At 39.8% G+C, this 23,418-nt stretch overlaps 1 protein-coding gene across 2 annotated transcripts in view; it reads right to left on the bottom strand.

The window, feature by feature from the left end:
• Positions 1-23,418, bottom strand: part of DNAH12 (dynein axonemal heavy chain 12) — a 104,599-nt gene that overhangs the window by 26,711 nt on the left and 54,470 nt on the right. Inside the window, exons 37-55 of one of the 2 annotated variants that reach the window (XM_081183904.1) lie at positions 21,489-21,640; positions 20,222-20,360; positions 17,985-18,151; positions 17,359-17,614; positions 15,974-16,273; positions 13,894-14,072; positions 12,650-12,842; positions 11,760-11,921; positions 11,090-11,284; positions 10,107-10,240; positions 8,932-9,094; positions 7,855-7,935; positions 7,206-7,382; positions 6,296-6,427; positions 5,944-6,033; positions 5,115-5,255; positions 3,550-3,791; positions 3,104-3,251; positions 496-641 (exon numbers count right to left, since the gene is read on the bottom strand). In XM_081183904.1, the coding sequence (XP_081040030.1) occupies positions 496-641; positions 3,104-3,251; positions 3,550-3,791; positions 5,115-5,255; positions 5,944-6,033; positions 6,296-6,427; positions 7,206-7,382; positions 7,855-7,935; positions 8,932-9,094; positions 10,107-10,240; positions 11,090-11,284; positions 11,760-11,921; positions 12,650-12,842; positions 13,894-14,072; positions 15,974-16,273; positions 17,359-17,614; positions 17,985-18,151; positions 20,222-20,360; positions 21,489-21,640 (3,197 nt within the window). The remainder of the gene's footprint in view (positions 1-495; positions 642-3,103; positions 3,252-3,549; positions 3,792-5,114; positions 5,256-5,943; positions 6,034-6,295; positions 6,428-7,205; positions 7,383-7,854; positions 7,936-8,931; positions 9,095-10,106; positions 10,241-11,089; positions 11,285-11,759; positions 11,922-12,649; positions 12,843-13,893; positions 14,073-15,973; positions 16,274-17,358; positions 17,615-17,984; positions 18,152-20,221; positions 20,361-21,488; positions 21,641-23,418) is intronic. The other variant, XM_081183905.1, reaches the window with a different exon arrangement.

Genomic DNA, 23,418 nt, shown 5'->3' with positions numbered 1-23,418 from the left:
TGTTTCGACTACGGCAGACCAACATGGCTACCTACCTATAACAATATTTTGCAACACACACACCCCCCATCAATTTTGCTGCAAATGCCCAAGGACCCTCCATCATTACCGGTAGTTCCTTATTCCTGCTCTCTCCCTTGGTCCAATTTGACTGGCCGCTCATCCATACATGGGACATTCACTTTCCAATAGCAAAGACCACAGGCTCCTTGCTGTATAAAATACTGAACAAGATGGGCCAATCGTCTGACTCAGTGTAAAGCAGCTTCCTATGTTCTATGCATTCAGGCTGTCATGATTATTTTTATTTTATGTACTTGACACTTTATATTCTCAAAAAGCAGTCAAATACATATTTAAATCATTTTGAGGACAATTTTGGCCATCATAAAAAGTATATTAGAAATCTGAATCAGCGTTATGGAAAGTATAAATATTACTGCAGTAATCTCATTTTAGTTTAGTTTAGCAAAATAATAGGTTTGCATTACCTACCAACGTCTAGAGTTGTTGACAATCACACCATTGTCTATAGAAAACTGATCTGTTGGAAGACCTGCAATATTCCAGGCTCTAATTTTTATTGGATCACCAAGTGTTTTACTCAGGGAAAAGCTCTCAGAACAAGGTATTTTTTTCTCCTGTAAAGACAAATAATTTTTTTCTTAATATCAAGTATTTATGAACAATTTATATAAAACCAGTTAATGGCTTGCACTGAAACTCAGTTTCTAGGAGGGCAGGTGACAGAAAATGAGGAAAGGACACAGCAGGCAATCACAAAAATATTTTTCCAAGTCACTAAAATGAGTTATAACCAATTATGCATAGTAGGCTCTTGGCTTAGTGGTGGCTTCTCTGAATGGTAAGGAAAAGGGCAATTTTCACAAAAACCCTTGCAGCCTTCCCTGGCACCACCTCCCACCATGTTTCAAAGGGTCCCCAACCACACTGGAGCAGTTGGAGGGGGGCACAGGAGGCTGAGGAAGAAAGAATATGCAAAAATTGGCTTCCCAGATTCCATTCACAGAAACACCTGCTGAACTGGAGAGACGTCTAAGAATGGAGAATTAGCTGAATGCAACCCAACTTTTAAGAATATGTTCTGGCTAATAAGCTCTTAGAGGGTATTTCTTGAGTTGGGATTGTTTTGTTTTTGGCTAAAGCCACAAAACCACATTAAAATGCCTGAAACCTACTCGAATGTGTTTCCCTGGACTGACAAGAGTGGCCCAGGAAGTGAGGATCCTTGCATACAACTTGGCCATACAGTGGTGCCTCGCAAGACGAAATTAATTCGTTCCGCAAGTTTTTTCTTCTTGCAAGTTTTTCGTCTTGTGAAGCATGGTTTCCCATAGGAATGCATTGAAAATCAATTAATGCGTTCCTATGGAAACCGCTTGCCAGGCTGGCGGTGCGGAGAAGGGCTTTTCTCCCCACCGCAAGCCTTCAGGACAGGTACGGGAACAGAGGGGAAGGGGCGCAGCGCTTCTCCTCTGTTCCTGGGGTTTGCGGTGGGAGGAGGGTTTTTCCTCCCCACCGCCGACATTCAGAACAGCATTCTGAATGTTGGCGGTGGGAAGGAAAACCCTCCTCCCACCGCAAGTCTTCAGGACAGCCATCCGAAGGCTGGCGCGGGGAGAAGGTCTTTCCGCCCCACCGCCAGCCTTCGGAGGAGCCTTCCGAAGGCTGCTGCGGGGAGAAGGTCTTTCCGCCCCACTGCCAGCCTTCGGAGGAGGTCCGAGGACAGTGGGGAAGAAGCGCTGCGCTTCCCCGCTGTCCCGGAGATTTCCCTATGGGCTTTTGTCTTGCGAAGGAAGCCCATAGGGAAATTCGTTTTGCGAAGCGCCTCCAAAACGGAAAACCCTTTCGTCTAGCGGGTTTTCCGTCTTGCAAGGCGTTCGTCTTGCGGGGCACCACTGTACATTCTTGAAAGCTGCTGACTTTTCCTCCAGTTATTTATATTGTTTCCATCTGTCAATCACATTCCTAGCAAAAGTATATCCAAACACTTCAGATAACACTAAATCAACAAGAAAGCAAATTGAGAGACAAAGGATCAGGCCATGTGTCCCATTATGTTGTATTCAATGTTAGTCCTTACAGTAGACCCTCTGAAATAAATGGACCTAAATTAGTCATGCTCATTCTTTTTAATGGATCTACTCAAAGAAGAACTAGCAATGGATGCAACTCAAAGGGCAAGATTCAACTAACAAGTCCTGCTAGCAGAAGCCTGCTCATAGACTTCTACAAGCACAACAGGACTTTCCCCCCATCACCTCTACCTCCCCGCCCCCAAATTAATTCAAGGAGTATTGGGAAAGCCCCCAAAACAGTACATGGAAGAAAGAGAGGGAGAGTTCATTCCATCTGGCAAGCTGAAATGTTTGCACTAATGTAACAATTGCCATAGTGCTACACTGAAGTCCTATCAAAGCCATCAAAAATTATTTAATTCCATTAATTTAAAAATCCCCATAAACACTTGAAACTTACCCACCATAATCAACAAAATACATTTCACTGTACCTGACCTGTACATAGATATGGGATCTACTGAAAGAGCCAACACTAGGAGAGGGCTTTGTTCTGGAAATTAATAACAATACTTTACACAGAGGTTTTCAACTTTTATGGGCTGCCTCAACCAACTACACTCTTTCTGAGGCACCCCTGTGGAGCTCAGGAGCCCAGTTGTGTCACCCCTTGCCTGCAGAACTGGCAGCCTCTCACCCTTTTTCAAACACCCTCCCTTGTGGAGTTTTTCCTCAGCCTCCTCTCTTCTACCCTCTCCTTGGGAGTCCTCTGGGTAGCTGCAGCTGCCACTCCTGGTCTATGAGCTGCCTCCCTGCCTCAAAGAGAGGTGCCTCTTTGCACTGCCCCAGAGGCATCATTCGCCTGGGGAGCTTGTAGCTAGGGTTGCTGCAACAAACAGCTGTGCAAGCCTTTGGGAGGCAGAGATGCGAGAGGGCATCAGAGGAGGGAAGGAATGAAAAAGGGACAGAGGCCAGTGTTGTCTGCGGCATCCTGACCATCATTCAAGGCACCCCAGGGTGCCACAGCACACTGGATGAAAACTACTACTTTCACACAATCTTACTTTACATAGCTTGCTCCAATCTTTTGCACACTCTTGTCGAAATCCAGAAGTGAAAGCACCCAGATAAGCTATCACTCCCGCTGATATCAAGACATCTCCTGTCAAATTATCATATGTGTTTTGAAGGTCATTTGCTGCATTAGACCACCTAGGGGGAAACACAATATTAAATTAGGTAAAAAAAAAAAGGCCTATTTCATCAGCATTTATTCCAGTTACATGGGAACTGTTATAAGAATTAAAAGTGCCATTTGTATCGTATTTAAAAATCATGTTGTATGTTATTTAAACAATTGAAATACAGATAATGTTTGGGGACATTTTTTATTTATGTAAGCTAACTTTTTCATTTCAAAATGTTTCTGTGTATTCTACTAAATATAATTTATTTTATACAACATGTGTGTCTTAAATCTAGTTCTTGCTAGAATGTATTTTCATCTGACCTTGATTTTTCTCCACCAAGTCCTCCAATAAGCTTTTCTGCTCTTTCCAGCTTTTTAGCACACAAGTCCACCTGAAATTCTAGGCGAGCTTTTTCTTCAGTTTTCTCAACAAAGGTTTGTTGCAATGCTTCCAAACGGTCTTCAACCGCTTGAAGTTCAGCTCTTTTCTGATTAAGTAATGCCATCGTTTGTGCCAACGACTGTTGTGCTTCTGCTAGACGGGCTTTCTTAGGAGCAACCACCTATTAGATACATTTAATAAAATTTTACTAAATTTTACTAAGGGTGATAAAGTAATATAAAATGAATCTAGAAAAGTACATGAAATCAGTGTATCTGGGTGGGATTTACTCTCAGGTAAGCGGGTACATTGCTTGCTTCCATGCACCAGGCATTTGGTTAAGACTTGTGCCCTAAGAAAAATTAAGTTTTCTTTTTTAGCTAGTTTACAAGTCCACCCCCCCTACATTTAAATTTTCTGCAAACTCTGGTTACACTGGAAGTAAATTCAATGTTACTTTTTAATTTCATGCTGCACCTTGGGCCTTTTTCAGCCAGATGCCTATTATGGCAAATGTATACTGGTCAAAAAAATCATATGCAGGATTTTAAGGGGTTTTGGCAGCTAACTGGTCAGTGTGTTGTTTCCTTCTGTTTGTCTATTTGCCACTTTTGTATCCCTCCCCTCAGAGAATATATGGGCTTTCCAACCAGCTTTCCATTCAGCACTGGCAAGACTGAGATCTACTCACCCTCAGTGGCAGAGGTGTAGTGGGCGTGCTGGGGTGTGGGGCTTTGGCCTGGGTGCATTTTCTGGAAGGGGCACAACCAGGCACCCCCACAACAGACTCCAGCGTGCGAGGGAGCTACCCAGAAAGCTTCCTTGTGCCCAGACGCAGCTCCGCTTCAGCTCTGCTTCCAGGTCACGTCTGACCCAGGCCAGAATGGAGAGTCGGCGGCAGAGAGCTGCCGCCTCTCTCCCTGGCTGAGCTGTGTTGCGCAAAGCTCCACCATGGTGGAGAGAAGCTGCCAGCTGTGACAACTCCACCCCAAATCAACCCTGACCCAGGGGAAGAGAGACTGCAGGCATGCGAGGTGCCCAGCTACAGCACCTCCATCCATGGGTCAAGCCTGACCTGAGGAACAGAGAGACCTGTTGCTTCTTCGCACCCAATGGAGAGAGGAGGGTAGGTGGCTATGCTGCCACTCACTCTGCTGGACTGTGGCATGCAAGTGTACCCCCTGCACTGTTTTGCAAGGAGAGCCACAAGGGGCTCCTTCTGCATCACACCCCTCCCAGGGGCGCATCCCGCCCTGGGCAGCGTTTCTTTACGCTCCACCACTGCTCAGTAGTAGAATCTTTTAGACATTTTCAGCCCATTCTAGGGTTAGTACACTATGACTTGAAAAGGATAAGACAAATCACTGAGGATGTCTATCCATGGCTGGTAACCACTATATTTAGATGCAGTATACATCAGATGTGTATGTGAGTATCCTAGAGGATAAATTAGCATTATGTAATAATTTTCAGTGTTGAGAAAAAATAAGGTAAATAAGCATACCTTTGCTACTCTGTCATAAACTTCCATTGCCATAATCCATTTACATAAACCTTCTGCTGCTGAGGATGCTTTAGCCACTTTAGGGGGATCAAACTCAGGATTAGTTAGATATTCAGCACGAATCTTCTGCATCACAGATACCTATATGAAAAATACATTACATACAGTTGAATATAAATTTATATTTAGGATCCAGTAATTCAGTTTCTGCTAATGCATGCACCAAGGGAGTATATGCACAGCCACACTTCCGCTTGTCCCATCTTTCCCAAGAGCTTTTTTAGTTGCCCTGCTGTTTCCCCAGGAAGACCCACTGTTTACCACATTATTTATGTACGCAACCACGGTGGCTCAAATTTTGCTAGCCCAAAGATGGAAAGTGAGCGAGATCCCTAGTAAGGAAGATTGGCAACTTAAGATGATAGAATCTGTGGAAGCAGCAGGTTTAACTTATATAATAAGAGAGCAAGAAGAATCTTTATTTAAAGAGGAGCGGAAAGTTTTTGCTGAATATTTAGAAAATAATTGTGTACAATTAAACGCTGGTAGCATTTAGATAAATTCAACAGTATGGTAAATATTTGAAGGATGTAAAATGGAGAGACAATTAGATTGGCTATAGTAAAATATGCAGTAATGATAGATAAGTAAAATGAACTATGAAAGGGGAAGGAGGGAAGTCAATTGTTACATGGTATTATGCAAAATGTTTATTTTGAGATGTATAAACTGAAAATTTTATTTTAAAATTTATTAAAAAAAACTGGAAGGAAGGAAACCACTTTCACATTGACTCTCTAGCAAATAAGAACATACATATGAAACTTACTGGAATGTTATCCTTGTCATACTCTCTCAGATCTCTTAAAAAATTCATGTCACCCAAAAGTTTTTTGCTAGGTCCCCAGTAGTCTAAAATCTTTAAAAGAAAGTTAAAGCAGTATGTAAAATATTTCAACACAAAAGAAAATAAGAAAATACAAAAGATTCTAAAGAGCTATTCAGATATTAATTAACAATCTAATTCACATTTTTCATGAGATTTTGAGTAGTATGATGGAAGCTGAAGCTTCCTGCATGAGGAAGTAAAACTTCCTTGCTTGAAGATCAAAAATATTCCCCTTGTACATCCTAGGAATTTTGTAATTAGATATTTGTTGTTCTACTGTCACCCTTTTTACCTTTCCTCCAATCCCTGAAGGATCTGCAACTTTTTCAGGTTTTATGTCTTTCATGACACAGATGGCAGCCATAACAAGTTTAACACCAGATGGTGGATTCTTCATTGATTTCACAATTGTAATATCTGAAGGCTAGAATGAAATAGATTGTTGACTTCTATTACAGTATATAATCCTTTAAAACATGATATATTAAAACAAAATCAGTCTTCTTGTTGAATTTTTCACCTATATCTAGAATTTACCTAATAATATGATCAGTCAACACATAACATTTATGTGACTTATTTATAAGTCAACATATAGCAGCTGGAATCTTTAGAAATCCACGGTCCAATTAATTCATTTTTATCTTCATATATTAAAATATGAGAAGGCAAAAGAGTAAAGCTAAGCTGAACCCTTTACAAGAAGTTAACTCTACAAATTGCTGATACATTAATCACCTGGACTTGTATGGGGAAAAGCCCCATTCACTCCGATAGGAACTTCCCTATCACCACCACCATCATCATGCAAACAACAGGCCTGGATGGCAATATCTGATCCGGACAGCAGGGACCAAAGGGTTAAAGTCCCCTATCCCACACACCAGTGTCCTGAACAAGAATGGAATCTTTATGCTGATTATGTGGGGGAGAAAAAAATCTTGTATTCAAGGGCAAACCTAGTGATTAACATAACCTGCAGTTTGACTTTGACTGGCAATGGCTCTCCAGGGCTTTAGGGAGAGGTTTTTCCAATCACAGGCTACCTGATCCTTGAACTGAAAATGTCAGGGAATAAAAATGGGACCTTCTACGTGCAAAGTATGTACTCTACTGCTAAGCTTTGGGACCTCCCCTTCAATTCATCCATATCAAAATAATGCTATTCCAGGTCATGCTCTTATTCTATTTATTTAACTTGCCTTCAGTGTATCAAGTGCAGACAATGCTGCCTCTAGGGCTGGAATGGCCTCTGCAAGATCACTTTCACATTCATTCTTCAGTGCTGTGGCTTCTGTTGCTTTTTCTGTAGCAAGCTCTTCATCTATTTTTACAGTTTTGCTTTTTGCTTCAACTTCTGCAGATTCTTTCTCAATTATCTAAAGAAAGAAGACATGAAATGAAATGTTCCATGTAGTAGAATAGTCCTGTAGAGCTCCATCAGATTTCTTTGTTAATTTATTCAGAAAAGCTATTATTTTAGAAAAGATGAAATGATGTTATAAAGGAGAACTTTACATAAAATTCTAAGCCCTGCTTCCAGTCAGCTGATATTATACAGCTAGAGGCACACTTTGTAGTTACACCCTCCCTGGGGTGCAGTGTGGTAGAGTGAAATTATTACAAAAAGGGCCGCAGCTGATATTTCAATAAAAGTGCATGTATGTGTAGAAATCTAGACCTAGCCTGTTAATTAACAAATAGCATACTGGATTGCAACTGGCCTGAAATAAAGCAAACTGGACATTCCCCAGCTGCCCTTTGCTAGATGCCCAGTTAAGCTACACCAGCAACATTTAGACCACTGTGTGCACTGCAGCATTGACACATCTTTAGGAGCAGAAAAATTACCTTCATCATATTTGCATTGTCCACTTTAGCCTGCTCCAACTTAGGCTGCAAATCAACTAATTCTTGCTTCATTTCACCAACCTAAAATGAAGAGCAATTTTCCATGAGTTGCTTTAAAGTATGGCAAATGGGGGGGAAAGATAAATGAAGCATTTAAATGTGTCATTAAGAAATACTTAGGGGGAAGTCCCACTGAACGCAATGGGCCTTACTTCTGAAGAAACATTGGATAGTGCCATAAGCAAAGTATTATAAGGCAACATGATTGATTGATTGATTGATTGATTGATTGATTCATTCATTCATTCATTCATTTGAAAGATTTTTAGACTTGTTTACATTTAAATATCCAAACAGTTACATTGGATAGTGCCATAAGCAAAGTATTATAAGGCAACATGATTGATTGATTGATTGAGTGATTGATTGATGGATGGATGGATGGATGGATGGATGGATGGATTGATTGATTGATTGATTGATTCATTCGAAAGATTTTTAGACTTGTTTACATTTAAATATCCAAACAGTTACCAAAAAAAGAAGAGAGTACAGAATATAATATGCTCTAAAGATAGAATAAAACTAATTTCAACACAATCAACAAGTTTTAGGAGTGAAACACAGAGCACACAGAAACAAATAAATGAAAACAAAGGGCAAAACAAACCAGGCTACCGGCTGTGTTTTCTCTAAGTTGTGGTTTGTTTTAGTGCAACTATGGTTGCACCACACTTCCTGAGCCTGACCCCTTCCTTCTTGCTCTTGTTAAGCATGGGCAACAATCTGTTTTGGGAAGCCTGGGAAGCTGCAGTGCCCCACCCACATCTCCTCACCACCCTTCTGGATAGTTGGGATTCTGGACTACACTGCAGAGAATAGTACCAGTGTTTCTGACCAGCATCAGAGAAATAATATGGCATGGTTTGGCTGTTGCCCAGAGCAGCTGAAAAGCTGCAAGGACATAGTAATTAGGGTGATGATGTGTTGAGCTTATGCCAATACTTGAACAAATCACAGCTTCACACTACATGAAAACCAGGCATGGGTAAGCAACCTTAGTTACAATGGACATACCTGAGATTCAGCGAAAGCTAGTTTATCTAAGCCATTAGTATATCTTTTCTTTGCTTTCATGACATTATCTCGGTTCTGAGTTAAAAGTTGTTGGAAGGAAGCAATAAGTTCAAGATAGGAGGTAGGAGTAACGTAATTATGCCGTCCCAATTGGTTCAAAAATCTGTGGAATAAGAAAGAAGTATTGCATTCTACCAGGTAATAAAAAGGAAGGATCTATTTGTTTCATTGAGCATCTGATATTACCTGAATATTTGTCAAACTTTGCAAGGTTATGATACTAAATGCTTTTTCAGACAATCAATTTTTTTCTAGAAATGCAGTTGTGTTACTTACTGATTGCGCAATTTCCAAGTTTCTTCCTCCTCCCCCCCCCCCTTAAATCTGCAAGGCTTCCTCTTCCCTTGAGTAAGCCTATCTCCTGCTCTTTATTACTAGTGGGGTAAATATTTTTTTCAGTTTTGAATAAGGATGGTGAGACTGTTGTACAAAGACAATCTGGGAAAGCTATAACAAAATGACTCACTAGCAAAACCTATTCCATTAGTTTAGCTAAGGGTCAATCTAGATATGACATGGATGATCTGTGAACAGAATCTTGTGTTGCTGTTTTTTAATTTATTCTCTATTCCTACCTGAGGTGGTGCATGAGAGAAGCAAACATGTTGGCCCATTTACCTGATTTATCCCCCTATGAAGCTGAGATTTGCAATGCAGAGGAAAATACACAAATATCATGTGTGTGTAAGAGAGGGCGAGATCTCAATCAGGAATATGGGGAAGAGGGAGGCAACACTTCAGCATCATAGTCTTTATCTGAATCTCTCCATCTCTTTGCTTAAAAAAAATGCAAGAGATCCCATTGACATATTTCATGCTTCTTCTAATTTGATCCTGAGTTGAGGATGAGGCTCTTGCTACTCAAGTCTATTTACTCTGGGTAAATTCAATTCATATAAATGAGATAATCTAAAGCTGGCTTACAGAAGGTGTTCTAGCATGACTTCTAAAATATTTTGTTTATTTCTGTACTAAATTTTAATTTTGTTTAGCAATATTATTTTAATATTATTGATCAGAAACATAAAAAGACTTTTCTCTACCCTTCTAGTATTTCCCTCCTCCCCCTTTTATTTACAACAGCTTGCTTTATGAATGTATTTTAAAAAGACCACCTTTCAGAAAGGGACAACACGGAAGTATGGAAGTGTTTACAGATGGGAACAGCTTCCTGACGTTCATTGTCTGTGAGCTCAAGCCTTTCCAAAAATTTGATAGCCACACGTTCAAGAGCATCTTCAGGCCATGGCTGGAAAACATAAGAATAGAAACATTACTTGCGATATTCTCTTCATTATTAAGCATAGCACAGCATATTTGAGTATGTCCCCAGCAGCAGTTCTTCATGAAATCTGCTGCTAGCAGTTCGGGAAAGGAGGAATGGTTCATATTATTTTCCTGCAAGTCAGTGTCTGAACTCCACTTTCTGGATTTCTTATTCCCCTGACAAACAAGCTGCAGCAGTCAACACAAATCTTTTTCTAGTACCACCTTACCCCTTCAACCAACATCCCCCACTGCCTTTTCCTGACTGCATCCTAGTTTTTCCTGTGTATTTCCAGGCATATTTTAAGAACAACTCTTACATAGGTTTTAACCTCTTCTAAACGTAGCCTACTATAAGCATGCTGTTTATTGATTTTAAGATTTTTCGTAAACATGCTAATTCCCTTTTGATATAATCAGATTTACTTCTGATTTATCTCTGTTGTCTGTGTTAACTCTTGGGGTGCCAAACTCTGGAGTGCATCCAACTCTCAACAGCAAAAGATCCCCAGAGTTGAATGTCAGATTGCCTGTGAATGGCACACTTTATAATACAAACCAGTGTGCTTTGAGACAATTTGCTGTAGAGGGAGTTTTTAGTTTTTTGCTTTTACAAAAGCAGCCTTACTTTTATAGCACAAATTCCCCTCAATTCACTGTGACCTGGTAACAGATGTACATGGTACTTACAAAGCTGGATTACTCTCTATGGGAGGAGGCATACGTAATTCTTGCAACGTGAGAGAACATGTAATAGAGGCGAAAGCAAGCTTCCATAGGCCAGACTATATTGAGGAAGCTATATTGAAGTCTCAGTACATAGTTTAAGTACCTGGAACCAGTCAATAGTACAGCAGTTGATGAGAGATGGGAACTGTCTCAGTCGGTTGCGAAAAGCATCTCCTATTGGGCTGAAGGCTACCACAACATGCAAATTGTCTTTGCAGCGGTTCACAAAGAAAGCAAATAAAGCCAAGGGACTGAGCTCTTCATGCTTACTGCCTGCCTGGGCTACTGCACGAACACCCTAAAGGATAATAAATGTACCAAAAAGAATTACAAAAATTCTAAAACGTGATTCTGAAAAGTAATAAAAAATAAGTAGTATAATCTATGCAGGATAAGACAAAGAAATTATATTTCTAATTGTGAGTTAGATATCAGCAATCTTTGTTAATATGCAAGAAAATCATGCCTGTTAAACTAGTTTATAAGAGCTCCTAATCAGGTGTAATGACCTCATTATGAGCATAAGAAATAGTCCTCTTTAATGCTTAATCTTTAAAAGGGAAATAGCACATAGCAATTAAAAATAATCAGCTACTCGTGTGAGAAAAGCAGATGGTTCTACTCAGCCAAGTCCTTCTTAAAAAATATCCATTGAAATTAATAGTTTGAACTGAATTCTAAGCAGTATGTTTACATATTTTTTAAAAGCAATGTTTAATTGTAACATTATACTTTACGAGAAGTAGTAAATTATGCATTTCTCATTATAGTACCTCCATAACTTCTTGCTTTTCATCAGCTGCAAAAAGGTTGGGGACTTCTCCAGTGTTAAGCACACTATCAACATCTTCTAAAAATCCTTCTTCCTTAATTTGTGTGTCTGTGATCAGAAATACAGTCTTCAAGCCCTTCACGCCAGCACTCCTCAAAAGATTCTAAAAGCAACAACAAATATTTAAGTACAATAAATGTACTTAAATGTTTTCAATAAATGCTTGCATTAAAAAAATATATTCCTGGGTGCACATCCTAATGAAATGTGTTGCGTACGCCTACGCTAGGTGTACAGAAATGTTTGATTTGTGTAAAAAACAGAACAGTGAAATGAGAAGTTGATTGGTAAATCTTCTGATGGTGATGGTTGGTCCTCTTCCCTGCTGCAAGAATCACTTGTCTTTTGAGTGGAAAGGACATCCCAGTTACCTGCCAGGGGAAGAGCAAGAGCTGTGGGGAGGTTTATTCCCTTCAAGCAGAAGTTCATAGTTATGAATGGTTTTTAACTCCCTGGCTTTAAGAAGTTTAATTCTTTCCTTTACTGTTCTGTTCAGGACAGGAGTTGCTGGAGCAAGTTGCTCTTGCATTTAATTCCCTTTTAATAGCACTCAGGTTCGGGACTGGTGATACAACATAGGAAACTGGTATGTAAACTCCACTCCTCACACTGTACTGCTCAGATTGGAGTCCACCCCCCACTCTTTTCCCACAACCAATTCATTCTTCCTGCTAGAAATCACTTTGGGTAGAAAGGGAGACTGCATCTTCCTGCGAGTTTTCCTAGGCTCCCAACTTGTAAAGTTACCGTTCACATCCAATAAATAAGACAGCATTGAGCAATATAAAGCTTATTGATTCCAGACTAACGCCAGCATATATAAATCTTTACCTTCAGATCGTCCCTCCACTCATTCATTCCATAGCTCTTAGAGATCTCTGGTTGGAATATATTCATTTTTGCCATAGATGTAGCTAAACGCGTCATGGACTGACGCCCACTTCCTCCCATTCCAACAAGTAAGGCATTACCTCCTGACTGCTTGAGCACACGGCATATGCGAGACAAATGTTCTAGCACATACCTATCACAAAAAATATATACATCGTTATTAAAAACAAAGATCACAAAACTAGTGCTTTTAGTTATACAGACTCCCAGAGGGTATTCTCATTTGTCTCACTCTTTGGATAATCCCTCACCTTGGCTTAAGTGGGCAGCACTAACACTTTGCTATAGTTCATGGGCATAGCTAGGATTTATGTTGGGGGGGGGAGGGGGCAGAATCTCAGTTAGTTAAGTATTTATTATTGTCCGGGAGGAAATCACCTTTATGTCCAGGAAAATCTGACTTCTATGTCGGAAGTGCAAATTTCCTTAAAAGTTTGGGCAAAAATTTAAAAAGCTCAAAAAACTCAAAAAACTCAACAACTTTTCTGTCTGGATTTGAAATATGGCATTGACTTATTATATTTCACTGGGCTATCCGATTCAGACTGTATGACCTTAGGGAGCATGGAAGGGAGTTTCACTACTCTCTCTCTACTATCTGACGTTTAGAAGACATCTGAAGCAGCCCTGTTTAGGGAAGTTTTTAATGACTGATATTTTAATGTATTTTTAATCCCCTGTTGGAAGCTGCCAGAGTGGCTGGGGAAACCCAGATGGGTGGAGTAATAATAATAATAATAATAATAATAATAATAATAATAATAATAATAATTACTCTGGATTTAGACTTTTGGTCAGATCATGAAAGATTGCTGGCACTTTATAAGTTGTAGGAGTAGGTGTCTCCTCAGGTGCATTTAAATCTAAAGCAAACAGTCTTTCACTGTGGATAATTGAGAGGATATTTACTAAGACTTTTCACAGTAATGCATGTGTATACCACCAGCTGTGGCCTTTTTGAAACAGCTGACATGTTTCAGCAGGTTGTACAAATAGTTGGTGAGAACCAGCAAGTCAGTTGATTAAGTTCTGCCTGGATCATCTTAAGTAAAATTCTGTCTGGAAGCACCCTCAGAAGCAGCCCCAGATACCACAGTTCTAAAGAGAAATAATCTATACAAACCCTAAGACAAAGGACCACATAAATCATTATAAATAAATAAATAAATAAATAAAGTATGCACCTGAAAATTACTAGGTTCATTCTTGTTTTATGAGTTTGGTTATATTCATCCAAACACAAATCCACAACATCACTAAACATTTGTACACTTGGGATTTCAAAATAAAGTCTTTCATCTCCTTCAAGATCTGGATTCATGTAGTCTCCAAACAACAGATTTCTCATATCTTCCTCAGTTACCTATTGGCAGAAAATAAATAGCATATAGTCTACAAGGGAGCAGTTAGAGTGTCGGACTTGGGCCTGGGAGATCAGGGTTCAAATCCCCACTCAGCCATGAAGCTTCCTGGATGACCTTGGGCCAGTCACTGCCACTCAGCCTAAGCTACCTCACGGGGTTGTTGTGGAGCTTAAACGAGTAGGGAAAGAACTATGCAAGCCACCGTGGGTGCCTTGGAGAAAAAGATAGGATACAAATGCAATAAACAAATAAGCAAGCCTAAATGTCTTAACAACCTATTTTAAGAAGGTAATAAACATAGGGTCTTGTGGTGCCTTTTAGAAACTAAAATATTTATTGTGGCATACGTTTTTGTGGATTAAAACACACTTCCAATCCTCAGTTGGAGTGCATGAATGCTAGCCACAGGAGAGAGAGAAATTGTACAGTGGTAACTCGGGTTAAGTACTTAATTCGTTCCAGAGGTCTGTTCTTAACCTGAAACTGTTCTTAACCTGAGGTACCACTTTAGTTAATGGGGCCTCCTGCCACCGCCGTGCCACCGCCGCCCGATTTCTGTTCTCATCCTGAAGCAAAGTTCTTAACTCGAGGTAATATTTCTGGGTTAGCAGAGTCTGTAACCTAAAGCGTATGTAACCTGAAGCGTATGTAATCCGAGGTACCACTGTAATCGAATTGGAATGTGGTGGCAACTGTTGCTAAGGAGCCAGTGATGGCAGAGGACAGTTGCAGAGGCCAACAGTAACTTTGGAGAAAAAAGCCGTTGGCACGTTAGGGATCAATAATAAATAATAATAATATTTTTTAAAAAAACCTTGCTTCCAGTCAATTAGAGGAAGCAAGGGAATGGGAGTGGAGATAAGAAAAGAAATGAGTAAAGTTTGAAAACGAACACGCACACAATACTATAAAGTGAAAGGATATAGGAGGGAACTGAAAAGGAGTAGAAATGAAGTACTGTTAAAGGTAAAAACACTTTGCTGACAAAGAAGATCAGAGAGATCCGGGAGAAAATGACCTGATCTGCCAGGCAGGAGAGAAAAAACTGAAGGGGACTGAGCCTGCCTCCCAGAGTTCATTGCTCTCCTGCCTCCGTCACATGATGGGAGTCATAACCCAACCCATTTGGGTCCTCAGTAACTGTATCAAATTGTAAGAGGCATCAGTCTGACAATTCTATGTACAACTTAAATATATACAGAAAAAGCACACGGCACATTCACAATAGCAGTTATTCCTCTTTTCATTTTTTTGTTTTGTTTTCTTAACTTAACATTATACAATTATATATATTTGCTGTTTCAGTCATTGACATTTTGCATCTGGCCTCATGGGCAGAGGCAACCCAGCTGTGATGTTTTCGTAATATAAATAAATGGGACACATATGGTCTCAAATAAATATATTTATTTACTTATTTATTTATTTGTGTCAACCAAAACGTCTATTATTTTATAATTGTGTGTATTGTTGAAATTACTGGACATGAGCAGGAGTTAATTTCCTTCAATAGTATAAATCACCTCATGGGTGAACTAATCACAGGTGCAAGCTCAGCCAAGCCAGTTGCTATGACAACGGCCCAGTGTCTTGACTATATCTGTGACAAATGCATGTCAGCTCAGTAGTGTGTCTGTCTTTAGTCAGCATTACTTATCCAGTGTTACGTCTTGAACTGCTAGACTTATTTACAGCAACTGAGATACTTTATGTATCTATATGTAAATAATATCAATGTTTTCCTAATCCCCAACAGACAAGATTGCTTTTTGCACATGGAATGATACAAGGTGGTATGGTTTTGCTCTGGTTCCAATAAAACTAGTCAGTCAGAAATAGGCATGAATATGGGAGAGAAAAAGAGAGTGATCATCTTGTAATGAACAATATGAATACTCACTGGTGCATTTCCTTGTCTCAGATGTGAAAACACTGCATCAAATGATTCTTTGAAATGTTCTTTCACAATATCCTTCATTAGTTTGAACAGCCAAGCTCTATCAGTGTCATCCACAAGGCGGTCATAAAATACTCGAAATACTTCATGTACAAAAAGACGCACCATTGTATGCTTGTTTACAACTGAATCCTTCTTGATGAGCAAGCAGCCTAGGATAACTCGTGCAAAGTCACGCAGATTGAATGTATAATGGGATTTGGCGGGTGTTGGTAACAGGTTGTCCATGGCCTTCTTATATACCTTGAAGATTGAAAGAAAAATTAACAAAACTATTTAAATGAAGTTTTGTACTTAAACACTTTTCATACTTCGGGCACACAGATGTTTCTTGCACTCTTGGTTTAGTACATGTAGAATATTTCCCTGAAAAAATGTGAATGCAGAATCTAAAAGAAAAACTGCATTGTTGTTGCTCTGCACTTGGGACAATGTCCACACTGACCATAAATGAGCTACAATTAAAGGGAAGGACCACAGAAGACTGGATGCTGAATAAGAGCATCAGATTCCTGAATATCCTCTATGCTGACACATCCTTAAATTGCTGCAATATTGATGTCAGAAAACAGCCGAAATGTCAGTACTGGAGCCTCTATAGCTGTGTATAATATATGAAGAACTGAATAATACTACATGGCATTAAGTTGAACAATATCAGTATTGCAGATTGAACTATAGAAGGTAAGCAGTCGTCATAATGGCTTAATGCTAGGCTATCTGATGGACTATATTCTCCCATATGAACCTGCCCAGGTTCTGAGATATTCTGGGGAGGCCATTCTCTCATTCCCTCCACCCTCACAGGCAGATTTGGGGGGTGGGGAAGAGAAGGGATTCTCAGTGGTTGCTCCCAGACATTGGCATTCCCTTCCTAGAGAGGTCAGACTGCCTTGCGATCCTTCCACTGGCAGCACAAACATGAAGAACAAACTAAAGGAGAAAGTAGCAAAGCATTAGAAACTATTCCCCCTTGGAAACTAGCCAGGAATAGGCAGATAAATGGACTAACCATCCTTAACTATGGACTAACCATCCTTAAATGGTTAGTCCATAGTTAGGCTAATTAATCTGTAACAGTAAAAAGCACTTTGAGTCAAGAAAAGGAGTTTTAATTGCACGTGCAGACATACACATGTCTAATATCTGAACTGCCCTCTGAAATCTTAATTTCAGAAGCCTTTTCATGTGCCTTTCTTTAAAAAAAAACACCAGCTACGTGCCTTTCAGAACTGATATGCCTTTGAGACCCTCTGACCCGCCTGGAAGTCACCTATATATTCTGCCTGTGAAGGTAAACCAGAAATGTGTATATATTGGCATCATACCTCCATAGTGCCACTGACAATTTGGTTTCCAACTGTGAAGTATTCTGGGATAAATTCATTTGCTCTGAGGTAGAAAGATACAACAGTAGAGAAAATCCGGACCATTGTTTCATCACTAAAGGTATTAATCGTGCAAATGTTGAAGTGTCTCAGAAAACGAGGTGTGACTGGATTCCTTCCACCACCTGGTGGACCCATGGCAGCCATCAACTGTATTTCAACTAATACAATTTTATTTGTATCTTTTAGGTCATACCTTCAAAAGAAATGGAAGTATGATCATCAGACAATTATAAATAGAACAGTACTTCTGCACTTGGAAATCTCTCATGTACAGTATCATGGGGTTTGTATTCTGCAGCAATAATTATATGAACACATTACATTAACATAGGATACCTCCTTTACTTTTATGACTAATTTCAGCAAGAACAACAAAAGAACCTTAGATGAAGATGAAAATTAGAGATGGAAACTCTGAATATCAGTAGTCTGGGACTTACAAATAAAGTTTTGGCCAATGTTCACAAATCTAGTTTACTAATGCATTGCATAAAAGCAAACTGATAAAAATGACACTTTTCTTTTAACTATGTACATAAAAATAATTTAGTCTCAATAGTTACCAGATGCCGTGGTCAAAAAACTGTCTCAGAAGTTCAATAGGAGGCTGTGCTCCATACTGTTCTAATGCAGGCATATTCATGTCATCCACAAAGATTATACACTTCTTTCCCATAGGTGGGCCAAATATTCCTTTCCGTCTCTTGTCGAGTCTGGCCATGATAATGTTCTAAAATTCAAAAGCAGGACATATTTCTTAACAAACCAGCTCATTCAAAAGAACAGTCAGTGTTGTTTCCAGAGGAAAGTGTGCATAATGGGACTGGTGAAAGCCGACTTCTTCACTGCCTCCCACTCACAGAAGTTTGTTCATCATCCCACCCCATTCAGCAACCCTCAGGGGAATCTTGTGGGATCTATTGGAGAGAGAAGGGAGCAGGAAAATCAGCTTCTGCCAGCTTGCTATCCATGCTTTTCTCTGGATCCAATCCATCAAATTCTAGGATGTATTCTATAATAAATACAGGTGTGTCTAAAGGTAAGTTTATTCTATTAATTTATATTGACTGCATTCACATGATACATTAAACTTTGGCTTACCAAAACTGTGGATGTCAGGGCTTCTAAAGAGTCCTTTTTACTCTCACATCACATTGCCAAAGCTTAACCAAAAGCCAAGGTTTGGTGCTTTCTGAAGCACCATCCTCTGTTAAGTGCTTCTCCAGTCATATTTAATGGGAGAGAGGCACTTCCGAAGTACCTCCTTCTCCTCTTTTGAACAGTTCACTTGGGCTACCTACTCCCCAACCATGCTTGTTAGCTCGTTTGCCTGCTGGTCTGTTGTCACACAGGAGTTGCCATGGCCGCTTACTGACAGCCATACAAACTGCAGCATGACAACAGCCTTACAATTTTATTATATAATGAAATATGCAGTTGTAAACTGCCTGAGGGCCCATTTGCATCAAAAGCAGTAAGGAGTTTCAGTTTGTCCCTATTTGCCATTTTTTTTCTGAAAATGTTTTCCATGTGCTTCTTGAGAAGACTTTCACTACTTGATTTAATAAAACCCTAGGACTTAAACAGCTGTGCAAATATTCAAGCTTAAAAACAGTGAAAGGGGGGAATTATTGTTTTCAAGTGGCCCATTAACCCACATATTCCTGTTTTCTATGTATGCCAATAAAGGTTTATTAATTGATTGACTGAAGTGACCCATTACCTGCTTGTGAATGTAGCTTGCGCAGATCCACCCTAATGAATTTTTATTGATTAAAAAAATGGTGGTTATAAGAATAATCCAACCTGAAAAGCTAATATATTTTACTTCATATGAAGTGGTAAAACTCCCAAAAAGGTTTTTGAGCAAAGGTAAAATGCTATTCTACTGGTGAGTCTCCATCTGAGAAAAATACTTTCTGGACATGTGAAAGACCGGCTTCAGTAAATTGAGTAGATGAGACTAATAGTGGGTCCAGTGGTCAAGAAGGCAGTTTTTGCACATGCTGTAGAGGGGAATGAGTGGCAGATGGGGCTCATCAACCTGGGAAGGTAACCCATCTAGGAGAAGAAAAACTCTGATCCTAAACCTCTGCTGCCTTGTGGGACAACTTCAGGAGAAGAAAGGGCTAGAGCAGGCATCCCCAAATTCGGCCCTCCAGATGTTTTTCAGACTACAATTCCCATCATCCTTGACCACTGGTCCTGTTAGCTAGGGATGATGGGAGTTGTAGTCCCAAAACATCTGGAGGGCTGAGTTTGGGGATGTCTGGGCTAGAGAGTAAACTGTAAAGAAATTCAGATGGTAGTCTTCTAAGATGGTTGGATGGCGCCTTCTGGCAACTCCTGCAGCCAAACTGGTGCCAAGCATATTGCTCTGCTTTCCTTTGGACCACATCAGTGTGGCCAAGAGGGGGGTCTTTTCATCTGGGCAGCCCAAGACCTCCATACACACTGTGCAGGTTCGTGTCCCAGTGCTTCTTCACCCCAGATGCGCACTCCATTGTTTCTCAGAGGGATGCCAAAATACCCTAATCACATGACATGTACCTCTTATATTTATTTAATGTTATATGCTCAAGCCCTGGGATCTTCTACACTGAGACTAAATCTCCTACCTCTTCCCTCCCCCTTTTAATTAAAAAAAATACTTGCAGGGTGGAGTGTCATGTAAAGCGCAGGGCCTATAGAACTCCAGCAACTCACCATCTTAATTTACCCCAGAGGCCAATTTGTGTCATTGGCTTAATGCACAAGATCTTTAAAATACCTAGCGACACTGCTGTTTATTTTTACCAACCTGAGTCTGGTTGGCACTGGTTCGAGCAGAAAAATTAACAAAGAATGGAAAGTAGAGATTCTTTTCTACATGGTTCATTAGCTTGTCCTTCACATATACAGATTTTCCAGTACCTGTTGGTCCCACAAAAAGCAGCGGTCTTGGAAAGAAATTCATATATTTGTATTAGTTTCTCATTAGTGTATAAATATTGTTTGGAAATTAAACATAATTATCAGCAAATAAAGACTGTTGATGGTAGCATTTTTACAGCGATTTATAAACATATGGCATTTTTCTGTTTGCATGAATATATAGCTAAGATCACAGAAATGTAAGAGAACAACTATAAATAAAATGGGATGTAGAAGTACATGTTAGGCAAAAGACTCTTAGCTACAATTCCTGAATTATATTACAGAGTTGGTCCCCATAATTTTATTCACAACTCAAGTTTTTTTATATGAACAGTAAGTATTTCAGAGTTTATAACTAAGAATTATAAAATTATAAAGAATATTTCTAAGACCAGACTAGTGTAGATTAATGTTTCTAAACTCTTAACTAGTGTCACTTACTTTTGTGACACAATACAAAGTGATAGTTTACCTTTAAAGCCATAAACAATGGTCTCCAAAGGGCTGTTTTCCTCTCAAATGAACCTGGATACTTCCAGGTCAGGTGGATGGCTATCAGAGAGCGCCTTTTTGGTGGCAGCAAACAAATCACGAAACATGTTCATCTAGCACTTCTTTTTTTACTGTTTTTCAAAGTCCAGTTTGAGCCATCCAATTATTCCACATCTTAATTCTTATAATGGCCCAATTTGTCTGTTATATATGTGTATGTGTGTGTATATGTATATACATATATATATGTGTGTGTGTGTGTGTATCAGCAGGGATCCCAAGTAGTCTGCACAGCTTGAATAAGATGGATCAGTGCATTTTCACATAGATCTTGGGCAAGAGCCATGGCTTTGAGCTGGAATATACATACTAAAAAGTGCAGTTGGGAACAATTCAAAGAAACTTAGCACCCTACTTCTTGATGACAATTCTCAGAATAAACCCCCTGATTTGTTATTATGGAAACTTTTTTTCAAAAAATAAGATTAATTCACCAAGGAGCACAAAAAACCCCAGCTGGACACAAATCTAAGAGGATAGTTTTTCTGGGGGTTCTATTTCTTAGAGTATTTCTTGGAGTATTAATAACATTATTAGAATAGTATGATCTCATGAACATTGAAAACATTTTCACTATTATAGGGAGCAATTTTTCTTACTTTCCATATTTAATGCACAATTCCATCAAATAGGTATATCTCACTGTGTCCATTGTTGGGACTATAATGTCTTGAACCTTAAGATTTTTATCATTATAATTGATGCTTTTAATGGCTTCATTCCAATGCATCCAGCGGCCCTTGCCTTTCATCTAAAAAGAAATGCAGAAATAAAGTTTTGCAAAAGATACGGTACTGACAAAATATATTCAAAATAGTTTCACTAGAACTTGATGCTTTTAGCAGTTAGTTGTTTTAAAACATTTAATTGAATCTCAAAGCAATGGTTTCAAAATTATCACCATTATAGATGTTTAACATTGTACATCTATAATTTGCTACATACTTAGGAAATTCAAAAATACATTGCAATTTACCCTAACAAGTAATAATATTTAGTACTGGGGCTCAATAAGCTCACTCTCTTTCTTGTTCCTTTTACATATGGTATGCAGAGCTGTGTTTATATAAAAAACCTTCCTTGCCATAAGCACAGTGGTGTATTAGTTGGAGTGTGGGACTAGGAGCTGGGAGAGACTAGGGCAGTGTTTCCCAAACGTTTTTGGGCAACGGCACACCTGTGTACTAAAAAAAAATCTCGCGGCACACCACCATTAAAGCCCCGCCCCGTGACGTCAGCGCGCAGCGTCACGCCGGGAGGGACGCACAAAAGTGAACGTTTTTTCCCTCGGCAGCTCCTCTCAGCTGCGCTCAATCCGCCTCCGCGCAGGCTGAGGGAGGGAGGGAGGGGCGCGTGTGACCCGTCTCTGCTGGGAGACCAAACCCAGCGAGACAGAGTCGCGCGGAGGCGCCCAGGCAGCGCTGCCGGCTGCGAGGAGGAGCGCCAGGCAGCAGCAGGAGGCGCGGCCTCTCCTCGCCGCCCCCGCCCCGCCTCTCGCCGCCCGACTCGCCCGCCTCCCTCCAGGCATCTCGCGGCACACCAGCCGGTGTCTCACGGCACACTCATGTGCCGGGGAACACCGGTTGGGAAACACTGGACTAGGGTTCAAATCCGCATGAAACTCCCTAGGTGAGCTTGGGCCAGACACTTACTCTCACAGCCTAACTTACCTTGCAGGGTTGCTGTGAGGGTAAAATGGGGAGCAGAGCTTTGTCTACCACCTTAAGCTCCATGGAGGAAAAAGGGTGGGATACAAATGAAATGAATTAATAAATAATAAATAATAAATTCCTCCTTCCCCAAAGAGGAAAAGAAATGTGTTTTCACTTCTTCAAAGTGAGCTTTGGCCTCACTGCAGCCTCCTTGCAAAAACCCAGTTGGGAGGAGGAAATACCCTTTTTTCTCTGTGAAGAAAAGGATGAGAAGTCTTGTTCTCTTCAGTTTTTGCAAGAAGCAGCAAACTAGTGCTTGTGCTACTTCCAAAAACCTTTCCTTTCTTATCTCTGCAGAGAAAAGGAAGGTAAGAAGATAAAGCCTCCACCTTGCAAGCTGACTTTTTTTAAAAAAAAGTTTTTATTAAGGCTTTTTGTGTTACAAAACAAAAAGGGAAAGGTACATCTATTGTCTCCACTCTATTTGTAGCCATTCCTCATAACAATTGCATATTGCAAAAACAAGGAGGAAGGGAAAGAAGAGGAACAGACTTTTCTTTTGTTTCTCCCCTGTCTCATTGGGTTTCTTGTAGGAGGCAGCAGCAGCAATGCAGCCCTTTTTGCAAAATATCTATTTAAAAATAAATGTAAGCGATATTTTAGCAATTTATTAGGTTTATTTAATACATATACAACACAGCAGTAATTATTCAGGCACATAATTCAGCAACCTTGCTTCTATTATGCAGTCCTGTTTATATATAAACATAAACATACATACATATTTCAGTGTTAAGGAAAGTGCAGATCAAGAGGCCCATGTATGAAATCCATGAGCCCTCTTCTAACTGTTTTTAATGCAAATAGTGGGAATGTA

This window comes from Podarcis bocagei, assembly GCF_964188305.1.
Source record: "Podarcis bocagei genome assembly, chromosome: 2".
NCBI classification, from domain to species: domain Eukaryota; kingdom Metazoa; phylum Chordata; class Lepidosauria; order Squamata; family Lacertidae; genus Podarcis; species Podarcis bocagei.
Note: the sequence above shows the minus strand (reverse complement) of the source record. Positions and strands in the feature narration are given on the sequence as shown.